Here is a 19,987-nt window from a genome sequence, read left to right as displayed (position 1 = left end):
AAGAGCTGGCAGGATGTCTTGCTGCCCAGGGAAGAAAGAGTTCAGGCTGGGGAGGAGGCAAGCACCCCCTTGTGAACTGGCCTTTGTCAACTGTCTTTGTCACCCAGCACTACAGCCCGATGCTCCAGGGTCCTGTTAAACTTCAGGCTTCACTGATGGCCACTGCGCTGGTTCTAGCTCACACCCATCCCCTGCTGGGGCTTAGGGTTACTCCCAGGGAGTCACTGATGAGAATACTCACTGGGTGTTTTAGGGAGGAGAATGTGTAACAATAATCCTGCGGCTACTCTTAGTTGTTTGTAGTTTTTTCATTTTCCTTAGTCTGTAGAACTTTGGGAACTAGTATGAATCACTTATGTGGGAGGTTTGTTGTTTTTTTTAATAGAAAAAAGAGATGTATTTTGAAGTGTTGCAAATATAATCCTGCCTAAATAATACATTCTCTGTTTATTCAATAATATATTTCACACTTGAGATGAGCCATCTAGCAGCCCTTCACTATCATGTCTCATTGAGAAGCAAATAGGATTTTCCATTTTTGTAACTTTTCATAACAAAGTTTCTACAAATGTGTTGCATGAGTTTGACCTTGGGGGGCTCTGGACTACGGTCATATGGGGACATTTTGTAGCTATCAATGCAGTTTTGGCAGATTTGAAAAACAAGAAGAAAGAAGTGCAGAACTGAAAGAGTGAGAGAAGCATATTTCACTTCAGTGTGGTTTGGCCCATGGAAAGCCCCTTTCTGTAGTCATGAGGTCTGGTTATAAAGCAGGCTGACCGGTCATTCATCCTCTTACATGGCAGATTTCCTGTCTGCTAGTGGTTTGAGTAATTTTCTTTTTTAGGAAGGTATAAAGGTGGAGCAAACGCTTGAGTTGAGGAAAACATACTTAGGCACTGTTTGAAAAAAAAAAGTTTTGTTAATTAATTTGCAAAACAGTCTTCCTGGGAGACAGGCACTAGACTTGGGAAGAAAGATATTGCGAGAGCGTAATCTTCGTCCCTTGGCTGTGGTTAGCAAAGCCATGCATCTCAGTGGGAATGGGATTTTTCTTAGTTAAGCTAGTTGGCTCATCATTAGCTTATAGATGACTAGGAATGTCTCCTCTCCTTCATTTGGCCTGGGCAGTGTGGAGCTCTAGGCAAAAGATGGACTTAACTTGTTTAAGTGGAGGGAGGGTCTAGATAATAATTAGGAAGCTATAATTTTAAAAGGGAAAAAGTATGAAATTTTTGGAACCTGGAAAAGGAACTTTTTTAGGCAAAACATTATTACATAAATTATTCCATAACCATGGGTGTACTTGTCAAAATCTGCTAGTAGAATGTGAGAAAGCTTTATAATCTTTTCAGGAAATAAGTAGACATGGTAATTCAGCATTTTGGAAGAACCTGCATAAATACGGTTATGAATTTAGGATTACTGTAAGAGAGAAGACTCATGTTCTCCCTTAAAACATGTCTTCCAATTCCTCCAGTTAAAATGCAGAGGGAAATTTGGGTATGATAATAGGCTTCATGGTTGCATAGTGTCTGCGTGACTCAAGTTTCTTCGCACTTTAATTCTCTTAGGTTTTGGCTGGATTTTCAGAGTGTGGTAGAAGTCAGGGATGGCAGCATGTCTGTATAACAAGAGAAGATTTCTCTTCAGTTACTAATGCTTCCCTAACAAACAGTATGGGTTAATAGGATACATCTGTAGACTTTTGAAAATACTTGGCATATATTCACTCATTCTGAAATGCAGGAAATAAAGAAATATTACATTGCCTGTATCGCAAAGAACAAACAGAGCTAATTAAATAATTGGTAAATAGGGAACACATAGCTTGACACATGTTTAAGATTACACACATGATTCTGTAGAAAATGGCTGTAAGCAATACTAATGCCGTAAGAATGGGGTTCAAGCGCTAACACATGGACATCAGATTTTTCAAGTTTTCTTGGTGTAAAGTTGCAAGGCAGTGCAATCTTTTAATAAACAACATTGATGTCTTAGGAAGCTGTTTTTTTCAGTTCAAAAGATTATTGGCCCATTTCTCAGTTTCATGTTATAATGTATCTTCCTGGTGGTCAACAGTTGTCCTGAACTGACCATAGGACAGCAGAGCGCATGTGGCGTGAGATGAAAGCTCTAGAACTATTGGAAGGCAGGCTCTCTGGAGCCAGGCTCCCTGGCCTCTAGTTCTGTTCTCTGCATTTCAGAGATGGAAGATGCTCGCTGGGGTCTCGGATGGCCTGTGTTTGGTTTGGAGGAAGGACCATTGTTTCTTGGGGGGTTTGTTTGTTTGTTTTTCCCCTTTAATTCTCAGTGTCATTTTTTTTTTTTTTTTGAGAAACCCTTAAGAAGGATAAATCTTACTTAGGTTATATTAATGGTGGAATTTTTTTGGTAAGTGACACATTCATCCATGGATTTTTGAAAGAATTCGAAAGTATTTCACTTGTTACACAGAATTCACATTTTCCTCTGAAGCCTTGCCAGCAAACTCTGGAGATTACACCGGACATTTCTGAGTTAGAGGGGTCTGGACGTGTATGAGTATAATGCATGGGACACAGCATGGGTTCACAGAAGTTAGTTAACTAATGGAGCACCCAGTTAAGGAGAGAAGTTGAGGCTGAGGGCTTCAGGAGTTACCAATACCAAGCCCTTCAAACGTTATTCCTAAACCCTCTCAGTATTATCCTGCTGAGTGTATCTCAGAGAAGGAAGTATAGTAAGTTATTAAATACCAGCTGTAGAGGATAGAAATGTATAGAGGCTAGCAGCCATATACATTTTGTTATATACGTGTTTCCTTCCTACCTGCGATACCCAGTAGCCCTTCCTGCTCAAAAGCATTGCGGTGACTCTACCACACACACTGCTGACACTTCTCGGGAGGAGAGAGCTGCAGTTCCCCCCTGGGAGGTACCCTTTCTTTCCACTCCCAGGGTGTGACTTCTCGTTGTTTGGGCTGTACACCCTCCCCTACCCTCAGAGGGAACTGGCCGTTCAACCCGTATAATGCTTACAGTAACTATTATTGCTTTATTGGTCTTTAACTGGCCTGCTTGCTCATACAAGGCATTTCCCATGTTTTTAACCTCAAACCAAACAATGTTGAAGGAACAGACTACCAAGATGGATTTAATACAACATATGTTAAAGACCACCCTGGAATATATCTCTCTGGTTAGTGAATGAATCTGGCTTACCACTTTCACTTCTAATGGCATGTTTGTATGACATGAAGCACTTGAGTATGTGGCTTTTCTAGCAGAAACATGTCCATTTCCCCTTGGGGACTTGGCTTCACGGTTATTTTATATTAGAGTCGTCACATAGATTCGCTTTGTCTTTTACAAGAATCTTGAGCCTTCAAACAGAGTTGGGTGATGGACAGGCACAGAGCATGAGAGTTTACGAATTTCATCCAGCAATGTCATGGCACCACAGTTACAAAGTCCACTAACGGAAAACAGTAAACTGGTTTGATTTAAGTCTTCTTGTCCATTTCCTGCACTTGTCCCGGGGCCCAACTTTCCCCCTGAATTTCTAGAAATCCCTCGTGCTAAAAATTAGTGCGTTATAGCCCAAATTTGAGGTTTAATTATAAAATTAGATTCTGGAGGAGTGCTGGAGATGCTCCTTCTTGTGTCGTCTTTATAGTCAAGCTCATGCCATTGTTAGGATGCTGTTAATAGTTTAATAATATGAGGCTCACTTGCACATAGTTCAGAAAAAAACTAAATTTTAAAGCAGTCATCTTCTTTCAGGCAAATACACTATAAAGTACACTTATCATTCCTTTTATTTCTTCGTGATGTTCCCAGCCTGAGGTTATGGGTGTGTGTTAAAGGGGTAACATTTTCGCAATTCTGATTTTCAGTAGTCAGTCCCCAGGCACCACTCCTCCTGGTGTTTTGATGGGGGTGTGTTCTAATGGGAATTGCCATTTCCCCAAAGCTGAGGTTGAGTCCAAGGGTGGTCCGCACGTAGCGGAACCCCTTTCTTTCTCTGCTCCATGTCTAGCCAGCAACAGCACCTGCGCGCAAGCCAGCTGAACGGTGCTCGGGTGGCTGGCAGTGCCGAATCCTCCTACAGAATTACACTTCCTCTTAATCACTGCTCATCTTCCACTCAGATTTATTTTGCAACCCTGCTTAAAGACAGATTCTTTTTTACTCTTGAGCAAGAAAAATTGATTAGAGCTAAAATATCTTAAGAAATCAACCCAGTCTTTATCAAATAGGGGCAATAGTCTTCATCTTTATTTGTCATATGGGCACTTGGGTAATTGCTCATAATACGAGTTGACAAGAACTTGGGCCTAGAATAGTAATCAAGTCCTGTTACATCAAAGCCACAAGGTGGATTTGATAAGCACCAAGTTAATTAGAAGTGAGTGTGGCTAAACATGACCCATTACTTAATATAAAATAAATTATAACTTTGAGAATTAATGCTATATTCACTGTCTGATTATTTGTGCCCTTTGACATATCAGTCACACAAATAAAAAGAGAACGCCTTAGCAGAAGGACCCATGTCGCCTAACATGCTCAGGGACTCTAGAAAATGTGTCTTCTCCAACGTTTCCTGGAACAGAACAAAAGGCATTCCAAGCGAGGGGGCAAACTGGCCCAGTAAACCGCTTTGAAATTTAAGCCCTGGATTCCTCACTCCAGCTGCCGCTGCAAGGTGGAATGGCTGCATATTAAAAATAGTCTATTCTTATCATTGGCCTCCATGAGTAGCCTGTTAGTTTTCGGAATCATTTTTATGACAACGTGAGGTAAGGAGTTGATCCTATTTTTTTATTCTACCTCCTAGGTCCTAACATCTCCCTCTGTTTAACAGGCACTTAATATAAAGTTTAGTATGAATGTGATCATAGTAATTATATCTTGTTTCTTGTAAAGTGTGATTTTTGTGTGTGTTACATATAATTAACTTTTTTAATGTTCCTAAAATATTTCTGTTGATTTTCAATTCTGTTTGGTTTCATGAAAAGGTATTTTTAAACACTTATTATCTTAATTTTAAAGTTGTTCAAAGGAAGAATTAATCTTTTGAAAGCCACAATGGTAGCAAATGTTATCTGTAATTGAAGCAGTATCTTGTACTACTTGGGTTTCAGTTCTTTTTTAGATAATGTAACTTTTCCATTGTGGCTTTGCACTTACATATCATGAAGATATGTTTTGTAATTAAGCAGACATCACAAATTATTTTGACTGCTAAATCTAATTTTAGGTATATATGATAATGTTACTTCTACAAAAATTATATATATATATATATATATATGAATTTCTAGAAAAAAAAATTTATATATATCCAAATACTATGGTAATACCAGCTGGAAAATATTACTTCTCTCTATGTTTCCAAAATATTTATTATTTTCTATTTAGAATTGTCTTTATTTAAAAAAAACAAAACTCCTTAATACAACAATTTTAATTTTCACTCGAGATAAAATTTAATTTATCTCTTATACTAAGTATTTTTATTTTTAAAAAAATATATTTTGTTGATTTTTTACAGAGAGGAAAGGATAGGGAGAGAGAGTTAGAAACATCGATGAGAGAGAAACATCAATCAGCTGCCCCCTGCACACCCCCCACTGGGGATGTGCCCGCAACCAAGGTACATGCCCTTGACTGGAATCGAACCCGGGACCCTTGAGTCCGCAGGCCGACGCTCTATCCACTGAGCCAAACCGGTCAGGGCTATACTAAGAATTTTTAATACTCTTGATATCTATGAGTTCCTTCCACTGGCTCAGCATGATGTCAGACCCCCATTTCAAAGATTGCTTCCACTTAAAATCCTTAGTCCTAATAGCCGATCAGAGACAAGCCTTTTAATTACCTCTGGAAATTACAGATTACAGCTTCACTTCTTCTAGGACAATGTCAGCAACTTTTTAAATGATACAGTTTCCATATGAGTCTGTGGAATGAAAACGAATGTCTTGTCCAAAGGTGATTGTGTTCGTTTTACCATCTTTCAGTGTTCTTTCAAGTTGAGTAATAACACATGAATATGGGGGTGGGTTTTGTTAATCAAATAAAACACACATCAAAAGACCACTAACTGACATACCCAACATGTGAATATGTAAAAATAGCCAGCAGAATTCAACTGTGCTAAGCAGAGGTCAAGAGCGTGAAATTAAAACCTGGAGAAGGGGAGAAGCTGACCCCTGGGGTCTGAGCTCTACTCCACTTCACAGACTGGACATGGAAACACATTGCCAAAAAGCTGCTTTCTTGGGTCAAGGATAGGGCTGCAAATTTAAAATATATATATATATATATATTTGTGTAATAAAGTTTTGCTTGGATTAATCAGTTTTCTTATTTCACCACGTATTGAAAAATATCTTCCGCTGGAGTTTAATAGGTTTTATTTAAATACAACATCAATTTGCTGATGTCAAGGCCCTGATGACTGTAGCATAGCACACGTAGGCGTTGTGCTGAGACTGAAGACCTCTGAGGAACACTGGCTGTCCCATTGTGTAAAGGCAAATTGCCTTCAAAGTCACTTGCTGAATAGAGCTGGCTTTGAATTATGCACTAGCACCTCTGGCTTTTTATTAATAGCACTCTTTGTTCATCTATTTTGTAGATTAAAAATACCAGTGTTTAAGATGGAGCGATAGCTTCATGATTATGTAGACTGATTTTATCTCCAGAATCTGAGGCCATGCTGACTTCTAGTAGCACAACAGTTCAAATTTTTAAAATTTCACTTAAATGTGTGGAGAATACATGTTATTTCAAATACTGAAAATATTTTCTCTCCTAGGCCTGTTATAGATTTTTTTGTTTGATTTTGTTTACTGTGGAACTCTGAGAGGAGTACCTCTTTTTATTTCAAAGGAGATGTAAATTATGCCTGAGGAGAATTCAGTTGACTGTCTAAAATATAAAGAAAAGCCAAACTTTGAGGACTTAAGACACCTGAAAGTACTGTCTATTTCTTAGCAATGAACTAGCATTCACCACTACACACTCCTAGGTAACAAGCCTGAAGGTTATAGCAACTAAAAGACTATATCTTTAAACCAAGGTGTCAGGTTTATATTTTATCTGTAGAAAATGTAACATGAATATATTTGACATCTACCTCAGCAAACAAATTAATGCTAATTAAAAATTAATGTGTCATAATTAGCATTAAAAACGCAATTAAATTGTAAGTAAATGGACCAGGAATAGAAAACTGTGAGACGTCTCACTGCCTGGTTTCTCATATTCTGCCTTTTGTTTTTGCAGCAAATAGAGGAAGCGGAGCAGCAGGCAGCTCCCAGACTGGAGATGCTCTGGGGAAAGCACTGGCTTCGGTGAGGCAATATTGACTCTGGACTTCATACGTAGCATTGTGGAGGCCTGAACTTTAATCAGAAGTGGACATGTGGAGTTTTATACAGTGAATGGCAAATAGCTTTGATTTGGGAAATGCTCACTTTCTTGCATAATGATCGCTGGAAAATTTGAAGAGAGAGCTCTGCAGCTTCCCTGGCTGGCTGGTCTCTTCCATCTGGTCTCCTCAGTGCTGCTCAGTGGTACTTGGTTAAGGTTCTCGGATATTCTCAGAGCCCTTAGGTGTATAGATTTTCTATCTGGATTTCTTATTTTTCTGTAAAGTCATATAGGCCCTCCTTAATCATCTAAGACTGACTTTGCAAGGGGCAATTCTAAAATACTTTAGAAAAGGCATTTCAACTGAGGTCTAGGGCAGTGATGGCGAACCTATGACACGCGTGTCAGCACTGACACGCGTAGCCATTTCTGATGACACGCGGCCGCATGCCGAGGATGAAACATTTGCTGCTCCTGAGGATGAAACATTTGCGACTAGAGTCTTGGAGTTAGTTTTTTCCTCAAAGTGACACACTACCCGAGTTATGCTCAGTTTTTTGGCGAAGTTTGACACACCAAGCTCAAAAGGTTACCCATCACTGGCCTAGGGGAAACGGTCACACGTTTGGCACCTGGGGACTCGGCTTCTCTGCCTTACCTGCCCACGGCCAAGAGGCTAGACTGGAAGGTGTCCTGCACGTTCACTAGTGACAATGGCACACCTTACTTGTGCGCGGGAGGGGAGGGTGCCTGATGTTGTCTTCAAAAGCTACGTATGGTCATTTGCAAATGTAAATGGAGATTTGGTGCTCTTACATTTTATCTCTTCAGTTGGTTTTTCTGTACCATCAGGAGTGTAAAATATGTTGGATTTCTCTTAACATTTTTACCAAGTAAACGTTTTTATTTAATCTAGGCATTCTTATGTCTTGGAATCAAATGCCTTAATCATTGTGAAGAGGGAGTTGGACAGCAATCTTAGGGATGACTTGGTCTGGCCTGTTTTGTGGAGTGGGGGTGGGCTTTGTGTATCTCTGTGCCTTGCTCACAGCCAAGCAGCCACGGGAGGCAGTGGGAGGAAGAGGACTAGAGAAGTAGTTTGCTGACCTCCAGTCCAGGTCTTTTCCGACTATCCTGTATGACCTCAGTAATTCTGATTTTGAAAAATTAAAGTGGTTACGTATTGTTACTGCAGTAGATCGCTAAATGTATTTTGTAAGTTGTAATTTTTTAATGAATTGCATGGATACTTTTCGCAATTGACAAAGTTGTTGATTGTTTGTCCCTAATAATGAGGATTTGTTTTCTTTTCTCCCCGTTGTTTTAAGATCTATTCTCCAGATCACACTAACAACAGCTTTTCATCCAACCCTTCAACTCCTGTTGGCTCTCCGCCTTCTCTCTCAGGTACTGTCCTTGCTCCCATGCCTCACAGTGCCAGCTGGTGAGGGGCTGCCCCCTGGGCTCCCGGCACTCGGAGGGGAAACGCCCTCCCTCCACAGGCTCACACACCCTTTCCTAACAGACAGAAAGGAGTGGGAGAGACAGCCTGCCCCGTGAAGGCACAGTCGTTGACACCCAAACTTCTCTTAAAAATTAGATGTTTTTTTAAAATGTACAGGCATATGGGAAACTTACTTCTGAAAATTTTCCTGGCTCTTTAGAAGATACGCCACAGAATAGCATGTTCTAATAAAACATCTCAAACGAGACCAGGTAGTACAGATAGCCTTGAACATGATTGTACAGTCATCAAATACAGATTATTCAAGAGGATCTTTTCCGACAGAAATTTTAGACTTTCCACATTCCCTCTTTGAAGTCCATGTAATTGGAATGTTTGAGGAAACCATAATCTTGTAAATAAATTGTGAAGTGTGGGGAGCAAAAGGGGGTGTTTGCCTTTAAAAATAACAAATTACATGAACTGTGGCTCCAGGTAATAAAATATAAGTTCTTACATTATGTTAGTAAAGCAGAGGTCCATCTGAAAGGCTCATTGCCCTTCCAATATAAGTGCTTCCAGAAGGCCCTGCCTGGTGCCTATCTCCGCACTCTGGAAAGAGGGCAGGTGGCTTCTGACACAAAACTAAGTCACATCTGTACCTCATTGAAACCTGACCTTCCTGTAATTTATAGCGAGCCACTTGCCGAAATGCTGCCTCCTCCATCCCTATAGCAGCACTCACAGGGCCCGCCACAACCTGGCTCCCTGGTTTCAGATCACCCCAAGCTTCCGGAGGCGATGGCCTTGGCTTAGGCCGGGTTTGATATCAGCCTTCCCAAGCCTCCACTGACATGGGGGTGGGGGGCGGTCACAGAATAGAGAGGGGTAGCTGGACATTTGAGTCCAAATGCCCAGAGAGACAGAGTTGAAACGGGGAAGAATCAGAGATGATATTAAGGGGATGCCGCAGCAGCAGTGAGGCATTCCCCACGATAGAAAAGGCCAGGGGCGCTCAGCACTGTGCGGCGCGTACCATGCTGTTCAGCTCTGGAAAGTGACCACCAGCCTCCTTATACAGGGCAGCATCCCATGAGACCCGTGAGGAGGGGTCTGAGCCGGGACAAAGAACCCCATGTGCCCCGTTTCAAGCAAAACAGCTCTAATGTGGTCTATTTTATAATTTGGGGGGGAAATTCTAGAGTCTGATAAAGCTTGAGAACCACTATCTTAGTCTAATGCTCAAGGTTAAGTCTATAGCAATACCGGAGAGCAAAGATCCGGGTGCTCGCAATTCTGCCCCTGCACTCCAGGTTAATGGGGCGCCGAAAGTTGTGGTGCACAAATCATGCCAGAAAACGCCCCAACTACTCTGAACCTGAGCAGGGTGCTCTCAGGGAAAGACCAGACGTAAGGCCATTGCGAGGCCCTGGTACGCCCTCCTGGAAGACCGCCTGGCAGCAGGGAAGGGGCTCATGAGGATGTCGACCTGGGGCAGGTTGCCGTTTTCACACTGAGAGCTCTGTCCAGATTCTGTCACTGAAAGTAATTGGACAAAATATTCTATTTTCATTTAGCATCAACATACACACACACATGCACCCCCAGAAATGACAGGAGAATGAATATTTAAAGTGCTAACTGGGTCGGGCGTGAGATTTCAGTGAAATCGTAGATTTTATTTTCCTTACTTGAATTATTTATCTTCTATTCCGAGTGCATATTATTTTAAATTTAAAGGGAGGATGTTAGACATGTAATATTTATTATAGCAGGCATCTTTCTTTACCTGCAGGTTTAGCGAATCATAAAAAAAAATTATTTTCTTCAGAAGAAACTCCTTACTTATTACTGTTGTTATGTTGAGTTTTTAAATTTTTGGTTCTGTGGATCCCTGCCAACTAATCTTATTTCCTTAAAAAGTTTCTGAAGGCTTATTGCTTCTCAAGGATCGTTTTAAAACCAAGTCACAAAGCTGTTTTTCATTGGTGACAGAATTTTGGTTTAACAAACTGGCCTCGCATGGAGGCATAACAAAGCCCCTGCCCTCCCCCCCCCCCCCCCGCCCCTTGCACTCTTAAAAGGACCTTGACTATGTAGTAACAGTTTTCTTCAAAGGATCATTTCTCTAGCTAAAAGTCTTCCTTTTAGGAAGCTTGAGAGAATTCTGAGTCTATGTAACGTCTCCATGTTTTACATTTAAGATGTTTAAGGTTAAGTCTGTGCCCCAGAATTTTTGGGTGGGAGCTTCACCTTAGGGGCCATGTGGAAATCAGCATTGCTGCGGCTAAGAGAACTGTTTGAAGTGTTGGTGGGATTGTTTTTACCATGATGTCGATCACATTGTAATTCCCTTGTTCCTATCAGCAGGCACAGCTGTTTGGTCTAGAAATGGAGGGCAGGCCTCATCATCTCCTAACTATGAAGGACCCTTGCACTCCTTGGTAAGTCCTCTGCTCATCTCTGCTCCAGCCACTTCAGAGCCTGTTTCTCTTTTTGCCTCTAGTTCACTCCAAGATTAGACTGTGTTTGTTCCTGTTTGGAGATTGTAACCCAGATACTGCAGCCGGGTAAGCCCAGGGCTCTAAAGATCTAGGACCAGATAGAAGATTAAAAATCCTGGAAGGATAGTGGCCCCTTCCCATCTGGGGAAAGATCCCTGCCGGTGATTAAATTAATTCCCTGAGATGAGCTGCTGAAGTCCCGGCTAAGCTGTGCACTGCAACACTTGTAGATCCTGTGTGTCTCTGCTCTGCTTCCCAGAATAACACGTTTATAGGCATTTTCCTCTTGATCTTGGAATCAGAAGCCTACTACTACTTCCTTGTTCACTTTGGTTCTCATAGATACCTAGTAATATCAGTGCATGTCTGCTCTTCCAGTAGGCAAAGGCTGAACATTTGCATGGGGCTAGTTAATATTATAAGTAGGTGAGGATTCAGTGTCTGACTCTCTAGGCTTTCTCAGGTCTCAGCGATGGGACTGGAAATATGCGTGAAACACCACCACTCAGTGCAGTATCCAGGCTGTGTGTGAACCAAAGGGGGAGGGGTAGCAGCAGGGAGCTCATCAGTCTTTCCGCGTTGTTTCCCTTTGTTGAGGTGACATGGAAGAAGGCATACATGTCTCTATCTATCTCATTTAACTTTGTCTTGTCCGCGGTTCAGGGTTTCCTTCTCTTCTGGCTTACTATTTAAATTAAGGAAAATCTAAAATTAAAAATACAGAGGTATATTTCCCCCTTGTTCTCTCCCTGCTGAAGTGTATGAATCATCCAACTCTGCATTTTAGCCGGTAAACGCAACCACAGAGCGAGACGGCATATGCACTACCTACCCAGCCCCACTAATCTGCAGCCAGTGTTTACCTCCATCACTTATTCTCTGGGACCCATCTATCAAAACTGGGCTTTGTCCAACTATAAAACTGTAAAGACTGGGTTTAAAGTTGTGAACTACAGCTTTAGTTCCTTTAAATTCTCAACACTCAAGAGGGGATTCGCACGCAGAAACTGCTCTCTCCTCCAGGAAGCTGTGAGCCAGGAAGGATGGTAGGCACATGTATTCTTCCTTTTCATGCTTACATTTACACTTGGAAGTGTATATATGTATGCATTCCTATTTTTAAAATTAAGAAGCGTAGACTCAAAGAAGTTAACAACTTTTCCAAGGTCATATTAGTAGCCATGCTAGTAGTTTAGGGGAGGTCCTGTAACACCAAAGGCCACCTAACCAGAATGCTCTGCACCATAGACTAAGTGTATTAGACACACATTCTTCCTGTCAGGGTGGAATAATTAGAAATGGTTCTTCTCATACAGTAAAGCTGGTACATCTGTTTGCACAGCTCACTGAAAAGCAGAGCGGATTGAAGCATGTTGTAGTACAAAAGGACATTAGGTTTGAAGTCAAAAGACTTAGATTTGAACCCCGACTTTATCATTTCCTGGTACTGTGACACTGATTAATTAATTCATTTAATTTCTTTGAGCCCCATTCGCACGTCTATGTGGAAGGGGTAATATTGTCTCCCCTGCTTGCCTCACTCATGTAGAATGAGGGCCCAGTGGGATGTTAGATGTTAAAGTATACACTGGAGAGTCCTATGCAGATGTGTATTTGATATCATAATTTATCACACTGGAAAGAATGAATATACAACTACATGTCCATGTTCTTCACCAAAAACCACAGTACAGACATTATCTAGTTGCAGACAAGTTGGATCCTAATGGCTGGGATGAGAAAAAAAGTTAAATTAGTTTTTAATCATATACTTGTATAAGGGAGTGAATTCTATACTATAGTTAGGACTTTGAAATTATTTAGAAGCTCTGGTAAACATTAATTCAGTTCTTTGTGATTCTTCAGTTGTGAAATCTCATACCCTGTTGGTTAACAGAATTTTTGTAAATTTTTTCTGTGATTACTTTGAGTCCCACTCCCTTCTGTACACACACACACACACACACACACACACACACGTACACACGCATGCACATACGTACACACTGATGAAAAGAGATAGCAAGAAACACAGGTGAAAATCAATAGTACTAAAGAAATTACTGTCTGTTTGTATTTACCCATCCCTGACTTGATAGTTAGCACTGTATCATATGTCACAGAGGAAACCAAGGAATATACCTTCAAGAAGATAATTTAATTGGGGAGCTATAAATAGGTCACCTTTTCATTGCTAATTTTTAAAAATCTTTTCACCAATGCCTGTCAGAATGTTTCTTAAATTCAATAAATGTTTTTTCTTTTCTAAAGTAAATCTAAATTCTCTTTCAAGCTAATGCAATATAGTATAGCATGTGTACATCCAAATGTCCTGGAAGAATTACTGAATTTACTTTGTTCATGAAAAATAACACTATTATTATAACATTAACATTTGTCACCAGTTGTCTAGGAAGGATGCTATTCTTCTTATTATTTTAAGGAAATAAACTTTATTGGAAACATTTAGAAACTCAAAGTGGGGTGTGTGTGAACTCAAGTTTTACTTAAGTAACATAATCACGCATTTCAAACTAAATCAAATTTCACATCATTTATTAACCAACAGCAAAGCCGGATTGAAGATCGTTTAGAAAGACTGGATGATGCTATTCATGTTCTCCGAAATCATGCAGTGGGCCCATCCACCGCTATGCCTGGCAGTCACGGGGACATGCATGGGATCATTGGACCTTCTCATAATGGAGCAATGGGCGGTCTGGGCTCAGGGTATGGAACCGGTCTTCTTTCAGCCAACAGACATTCACTCATGGTAAGTGATGAACTTCGTAGACTGTAGTTACTGTATAAAATTAGATTCTCAATTATAAACACTATTGCTGCTGTTTTTCCCTTTTTAAAAATAGCTTTATTGAGGTATAGTCACTTAATATGCAATTCACCCATTTAAGGCTTTCATTTCACTGTGTTTTCGTATATTCACAGGGTTATGTAACCATTGCCACAGTCTAATTTTAGAACACTTTGCCCCCAGCAAAATGAAAAGAAATCCCCATTGCCATTAGCAGTCACTCTCCATTCTCCCCCCAACCCCTCCAGCCCTTGCCAATCCTGATATAATTTTTCTGTCAATAGATTTGCCTAATCTAGGTTTTTCCTGTGAAATGTATGGAATCATACAACATGTGGTATCTTTTCTGACTGGCTTCTCCAGCTTAGCACAGTGTTTTCCAGGTTTATGCATGCTTTATCATATACCAGAGTGTCATCCACTTGTGTTGACAAACAATATTTCATTGTGTGCATTGTATTTATCTTCGTCGGGTGATGGATATTTGAATTATTTCCATTCTGGCTGTTATGAATAATGCTCCTATGAACATTCATGTACAGGCTTTAGTGTGGGCACGTCTTCATTTTACTGAAGCACATACCCAGGAGAGCATTGCCGGGTCATCACTGGAATTTTAAATTCTTCATCGTGGTGGCTTTGGCTAAAAGACCCAACCATCTTATGTTCATGTTGCATTGCTGGCATTTCAGATATGAATAGGTTGATTTTTTTTATTAAAGAAATGAATCAGTGCCTTTGAAATCTGAGTATAGGAGGTAGAAATATATGATGGGTTTGTCTGTCTAAATATCTGGTTTGGGACTGTGTAATTAAAGTGCACAGTAGTTTTACCACTGCCTATTCCTAAGTCTGTATTTGAATGCGGCTTAAGGAGATTTGTCCACATTACAGTTGGGATTTCAGTGCTGCCCACTGCTTTTGGTAAGGATTTGAGAGTGCATCCCTTTTTGGGATGGTTATGAAGATCCAGAGAATCTTCCTAACAAAATAGTAAGTGATGACAATTAATGAGGTCCCAATGGGTGGAGGATTTAATGCTATTAGTGATTCTGTGTAAGTGCACTCCTTACAAACTCCTACCTGAGCAGTAAACACTTTTTTGTCCTGTTTCGTACCTTATAGACTCTTAAAAAGTTGCTTTCCTGTTATCCCTTAAAGTGTCTCTGGTTTAAAGATGATTCCGAGAAGAGAATGCAAAATAAGTGCAGGTCATTCTGAGGCTCCTTGCTCAGTCGTCTTCTTCGGCGTCCTTTCGACTTCTCTTAGTAAAAGGCGGAGAGGACCATCCTGAGAGTGTGTTATGGAAACCTGCAACCAATTTGAAACCAAAAATACTGGTTTATAAATAGAAGCAATGAACTCACTTCTAAGACGTGGAAAGATATTTTTGAATGCCAAAGCTAAATCATTTTTTTCTTTTTCGCTTTTCCTTGACCTCTACCCCAAAAATTCATCATTGAGTAGAAATTGTTTGTCTATTCATGGCAGTTGCTAAGAGTTAACAAAAGGAAAATCTAGATTTTAATTTAGCTTGGCCTCAGGTAATGTGTTAAATACACTTGGGATGCATATAATATGAGATTTCAGTTTGTACAGCTCTTTTTTTTTTAAACTACAATGTTTAAACAATACTGCTTTTAATTAAGAAATCTGGCTTTATTAAAAGCCAGATCTGTGACTTATAACCATTTCTGTATATCTGCTCTCAATCAAGAGAAAAATAGTTTAATTTCTGTAGCTGTGTTCGTTTTGCATATGTTAAACGGATGCCACATGCACCCAGGGCATTGCTTCAGAGCTGTTTTTTCCCCACAAATATGTAAAGTTTGCTCTTAAATACCAGATGTAGGTTAAGTGATTCTTTAAAATAATAAACTATACATAGATGCTGTTTGGAACTGTGTGACCTTTGAGTTGCCTCCTCTTTGAGGCTGACTCAGAGGTGGGATCGGAAGAGACTAGAATCATCTTTGGAGATGGGAAGTGGGATGGACCCAGGTGGAGGGGAAGGAGAGAAAAGCGGAACTAATCAGCCAGTGTCACACAGGAGTGTCTTTCACTTTGAAAAACTGTGCAGACGCAATAAAGCGGCTAGTTTTGCTGATGAGGAGAAGTTCTTGCCCACTCCTCTGAAGACATTTCCAATTCCATCAAGGACACCCACAGACCCCCAGACAGGAGAGCAACTCCAGAGACATGACATGGCCACAGCCTGCTGGCCTTTAAAACAAGGGGGACTGTGTGGTCTTTTTTTCTCAAAAATACTTAGCAGCCCCCAGAATCCGGGCTCCTCCACCTGAAACCCCATCACGTGTGTGGACGAGACTGGATTGTCATTTTTCTTGTGCAAACTGGTATAAATTTTCAAACAAAAGCCTAAGAACAAAGGAAATAGTTTTTGAATTTAGTCAGTCTGAAGTTAGCCTTTGACCATTTGATGCATTCCACCATAAAAAGGAAGTTGAAGGGGAAGAGGGGAAAAAAAAAAAAACCCATCCCCCTCAACAACAACAAAAAAATTCAAGGAGGATCCTGGTAATGTTTTCCACATTTGAATTTTAATACATGAAACAGGCTATAAACGCTGGCCAGCTGCAGTAAATAAAGTAGCAGTGGGAGGTATGCACCGGAAACCTCGGAGCGGCCTGGGGGACTTTCCTTCCCCACTGCACACCTTCATTTGTTGCTCTGCAGTGGAAGCAAGTGGCAGTAACTTAACACCAGCCCGGGGCAGGTTGGGTTTTGAGCAAATCTCCTTTCTAGCTCTCCTTAATAGTGCCTTCTGATTAAAGGACAGACAGCCTTGAATCCTCTTGACCTCCCCACTCTTCTCGTTTCCTCTCCCTGCCTTCCGAAAATAAAAACGAAATGGCTTGATAACTTGGAAGATGATATAAGCATTTCTTTCTGCAGCAGCTTGAAATCGTGGTGGGGAAAAGCCATGGTTCTGCATCGGCTATTATGTTATCTCCTTTAATTGCTAACATATTGTACTTAGCTTTTGATTCATAAAATGTTTTCCTCGGAGTTCTGCAGTGGGTCTTCAGTGATTTACTGAGTATTAGCGTAATGAAAGGGACTTTTTCACAGCAGCATGGCTCATAACACTAGAGTGAATGGTGTAGACTCGCGGGCTTTCTAGGTGATATGATTTGCCCATGCTCTCTCCTGCTCCAAGACCTTCACCAGCTTTCCATTATCTACCAGATAAAGACAGTTTTCTAGCCCAGCTTTTAAAGTCCCATTACCATTTACCAAAAGCCTTATGTTTAGTTATTTCAATAAGTAAAAACTTTTCCAGCAAGACCAGTCTGTGCGTATTACCAGAATTCGCCCTGTATGTACTTCTCTTATTCCTGTCTGGATTGGCCGGCTCTACCCACTCCTCTCTGTCCATCTCATCCCACCATTCTCAAAGATCTGGCTCAAATTCTGCCTCTTCCAGGAAGCCTTCGCTTGCTACCTTCTCCTGTGATAGTCACTTTCTTTTTACACTCATAGCACTACGGATCATACCATCAGCTAGATATTTATCTTACCCAGTTAGGTATAGCTATATATCTTTTGTAGCTATGACCTTTGCCTTCACAACTATATTGTAAATTCCTTGAGTACTAGGTATTGCATTATGTTTTCTTCCCAGTAAACAAATTATCACTCAGAAAGGAAGAAAAGCAACTAATATTTTCTGAGTGCTTGACAAGTTGCCAGCCCACTGCTAGGTGCATCATATACGTTAGGGAAGGCAGTCTTCTCAAGAGCCCAGTGAGGAGGAGGATGGTGTCCATTCTGGGTGTGAGTCAGCTGAGCCTCGGAAGGTTTGAGTCGCCTCAAGTCCCAAAGCGAGATTTAAACTCAGACACTCGGACTCCAGTGTCCATGCTCCTTTTTACTACCATGAGTGCACCCCAGAGACCATCTGTAGACATGCCTTCTAATGATTCATTTCAGGTGGTAAGAGCTCGCAGCCTTCAAATCTTGATAAATGTTTATTGATGAAAGAAATTTCCAGGTGTCTCATGGCCAAGTTCCCAGAGCAACTCTCTACCCAAATGTGGAGGTGAAGAACTTTCCCTCCAATGCGGTAGCATTCGAGATTGAAATCCATATTGTCAAACACTCATTCCTAAATCGGTATGTCCATGGAAAGTGGCAAGAGGTGTGAGCTCTCTTTAGGAGGGTCCTTCAAGCAATACATTTTAACCTAACTTTCCTACCATACCCACTCACTTTTCTGATGGAATCCAAGCAGAAACCTCTGAATGTGGGAGGACCTGGAAGCAGCTGGATTTGTCACTAACCCTGTCAGAATCTCTTATTCAGATCTAATCTCCTCTGTGCCTCCAATATCTCCATGCTTAACCTGATATTAAGTCATTAGATTTTTTTCTAAGTTATTGAAGTGGCAGTTTCCAGATGTAATTCCATTAATCATTCAGTGTTCAGGTTCGCAGACGAAACCTGAAAGAAAGCCTTTCAGGTGACCTAGTCTCTCCTTCTAACTGACTAAGAACAAGACCCACATCAAAAATGTCTTCATGTGACTCTGTAGGTGCTCCAAATTACTTGTCAGTAGAGTCAGCAACTACAGGATCGTTTAGCTAAAAAGTTCCTATTCTATTAATATACAATATTAATGTGGTTTCCGGATCCTTTTTGCTTGACGTCCACTTATTCATTTCAAAACCACTTATCAGATGGTAACCAAATGCCAGGCTCTATGCTAACAGGTGGTCTCTGCTCCCAAGGGGTTCACAGGCGAGGAGGAAAGGACACATACGTGAAAGCAAAGTGCTGCAGCCGTGCCGCTGGGCTCCACCAGAGAGGATGGACCCAGCTTGGTTATCTGTGGGAAAGGATCACCCTGTCCCTTGGTAGAGGAGAAGTGATCTCGTAAGGATCGAGTTGCTCTAGTTGACTTGGAAGTGGAAGCGCCCAATGAGCTTGCACCTGCACCTGTCCTCCATCGCATCCCCTTTGGCCCCTTCCCAGAACCCCAAGCGGGGTTTGGCACATTTCAGAAGGCTCTGACATAAGCCAATATTTGCCCGGCTCCTCTCTCATCAATACCATTTTTCGTTTGGCTTCGGATTGGAAAGAATTTATCAGAAGAACATTCATTAGGGGAAGGAGCACCTATTTATTTCATTGACATTAAACATAGGGCAACTTTTGCCACGTGGGGCCTCAGGACAAATGACTTAGATTTCATAGTTCTTTTGCTCTCATAGTTCTTAAGATTTAGGACCATTGGATTCTAGATTCTAAAAGTACCCAGAGGTCCTTTAGCTCATGGCCCTTGTTTTACTGCTGAAGACGGAGGCCAAGAAAGGGGTAGTGACCCAAGCATGGGTACTCACCAGTTAATGGCCAAGCAAGGATTAAAAACCAGACAAGCCAGCTATGAGACCAGCACTCTTTGTGCTAAATACCGCGCTGCTGCAACAAGCTTCCTCTCTAACCTAATGCCATAGCAATTTCAACACTGTGGCTGGTATTACAAACGGCTCTGTTCCTCAGACTTAACTCATGAAACCCAAGAGAACTCTTCAGTTGCCGCCTGGCTCCCTGCCACATGTTGCTCTTTAGCTTTGCTAATAATACTTGGCAATTAGAGAGGGTAGTGGGCAGTGATGTGATATCTTGGGGAGCATTTCCTGGTATGTGGTTGTGGGAGTAGCAGACGTCAGGAAATTCTGTTTCTACGTGGACCTCTTCAACAGAGGTATGACCCATAGGGTCTTCACCATCTTCTCTCTGAGGTTTTCACAGATTTTAATTTTCCACAAAAGTCCATGTCTATTTTAGCACATACTTCATTTCTAAGCTGTTTTTACCATAGCATCTCAGAGACTTT

General features: G+C 41.1%; 1 protein-coding gene across 23 annotated transcripts in view; it reads left to right on the top strand.

Annotated features, from left to right (window-relative positions):
- TCF4 (transcription factor 4) overlaps positions 1 to 19,987 on the top strand; it is a 340,184-nt gene that overhangs the window by 294,384 nt on the left and 25,813 nt on the right. For 18 of the 23 annotated variants that reach the window (XM_079784804.1, XM_079784818.1, XM_079784802.1 and 15 more), the window contains 4 exons: positions 7,281 to 7,348; positions 8,696 to 8,774; positions 11,179 to 11,255; positions 13,885 to 14,088. In XM_079784804.1, the coding sequence (XP_079640930.1) occupies positions 7,281 to 7,348; positions 8,696 to 8,774; positions 11,179 to 11,255; positions 13,885 to 14,088 (428 nt within the window). The remainder of the gene's footprint in view (positions 1 to 7,280; positions 7,349 to 8,695; positions 8,775 to 11,178; positions 11,256 to 13,884; positions 14,089 to 19,987) is intronic. The other 5 variants (XM_079784800.1, XM_079784819.1, XM_079784815.1 and 2 more) reach the window with 1 other exon arrangement.

Source organism: Cnephaeus nilssonii, assembly GCF_951640355.1.
Source record: "Cnephaeus nilssonii genome assembly, chromosome: 11".
Lineage (NCBI taxonomy): Eukaryota > Metazoa > Chordata > Mammalia > Chiroptera > Vespertilionidae > Cnephaeus > Cnephaeus nilssonii.
This window is presented reverse-complemented; position numbering and strand designations above follow the sequence as displayed.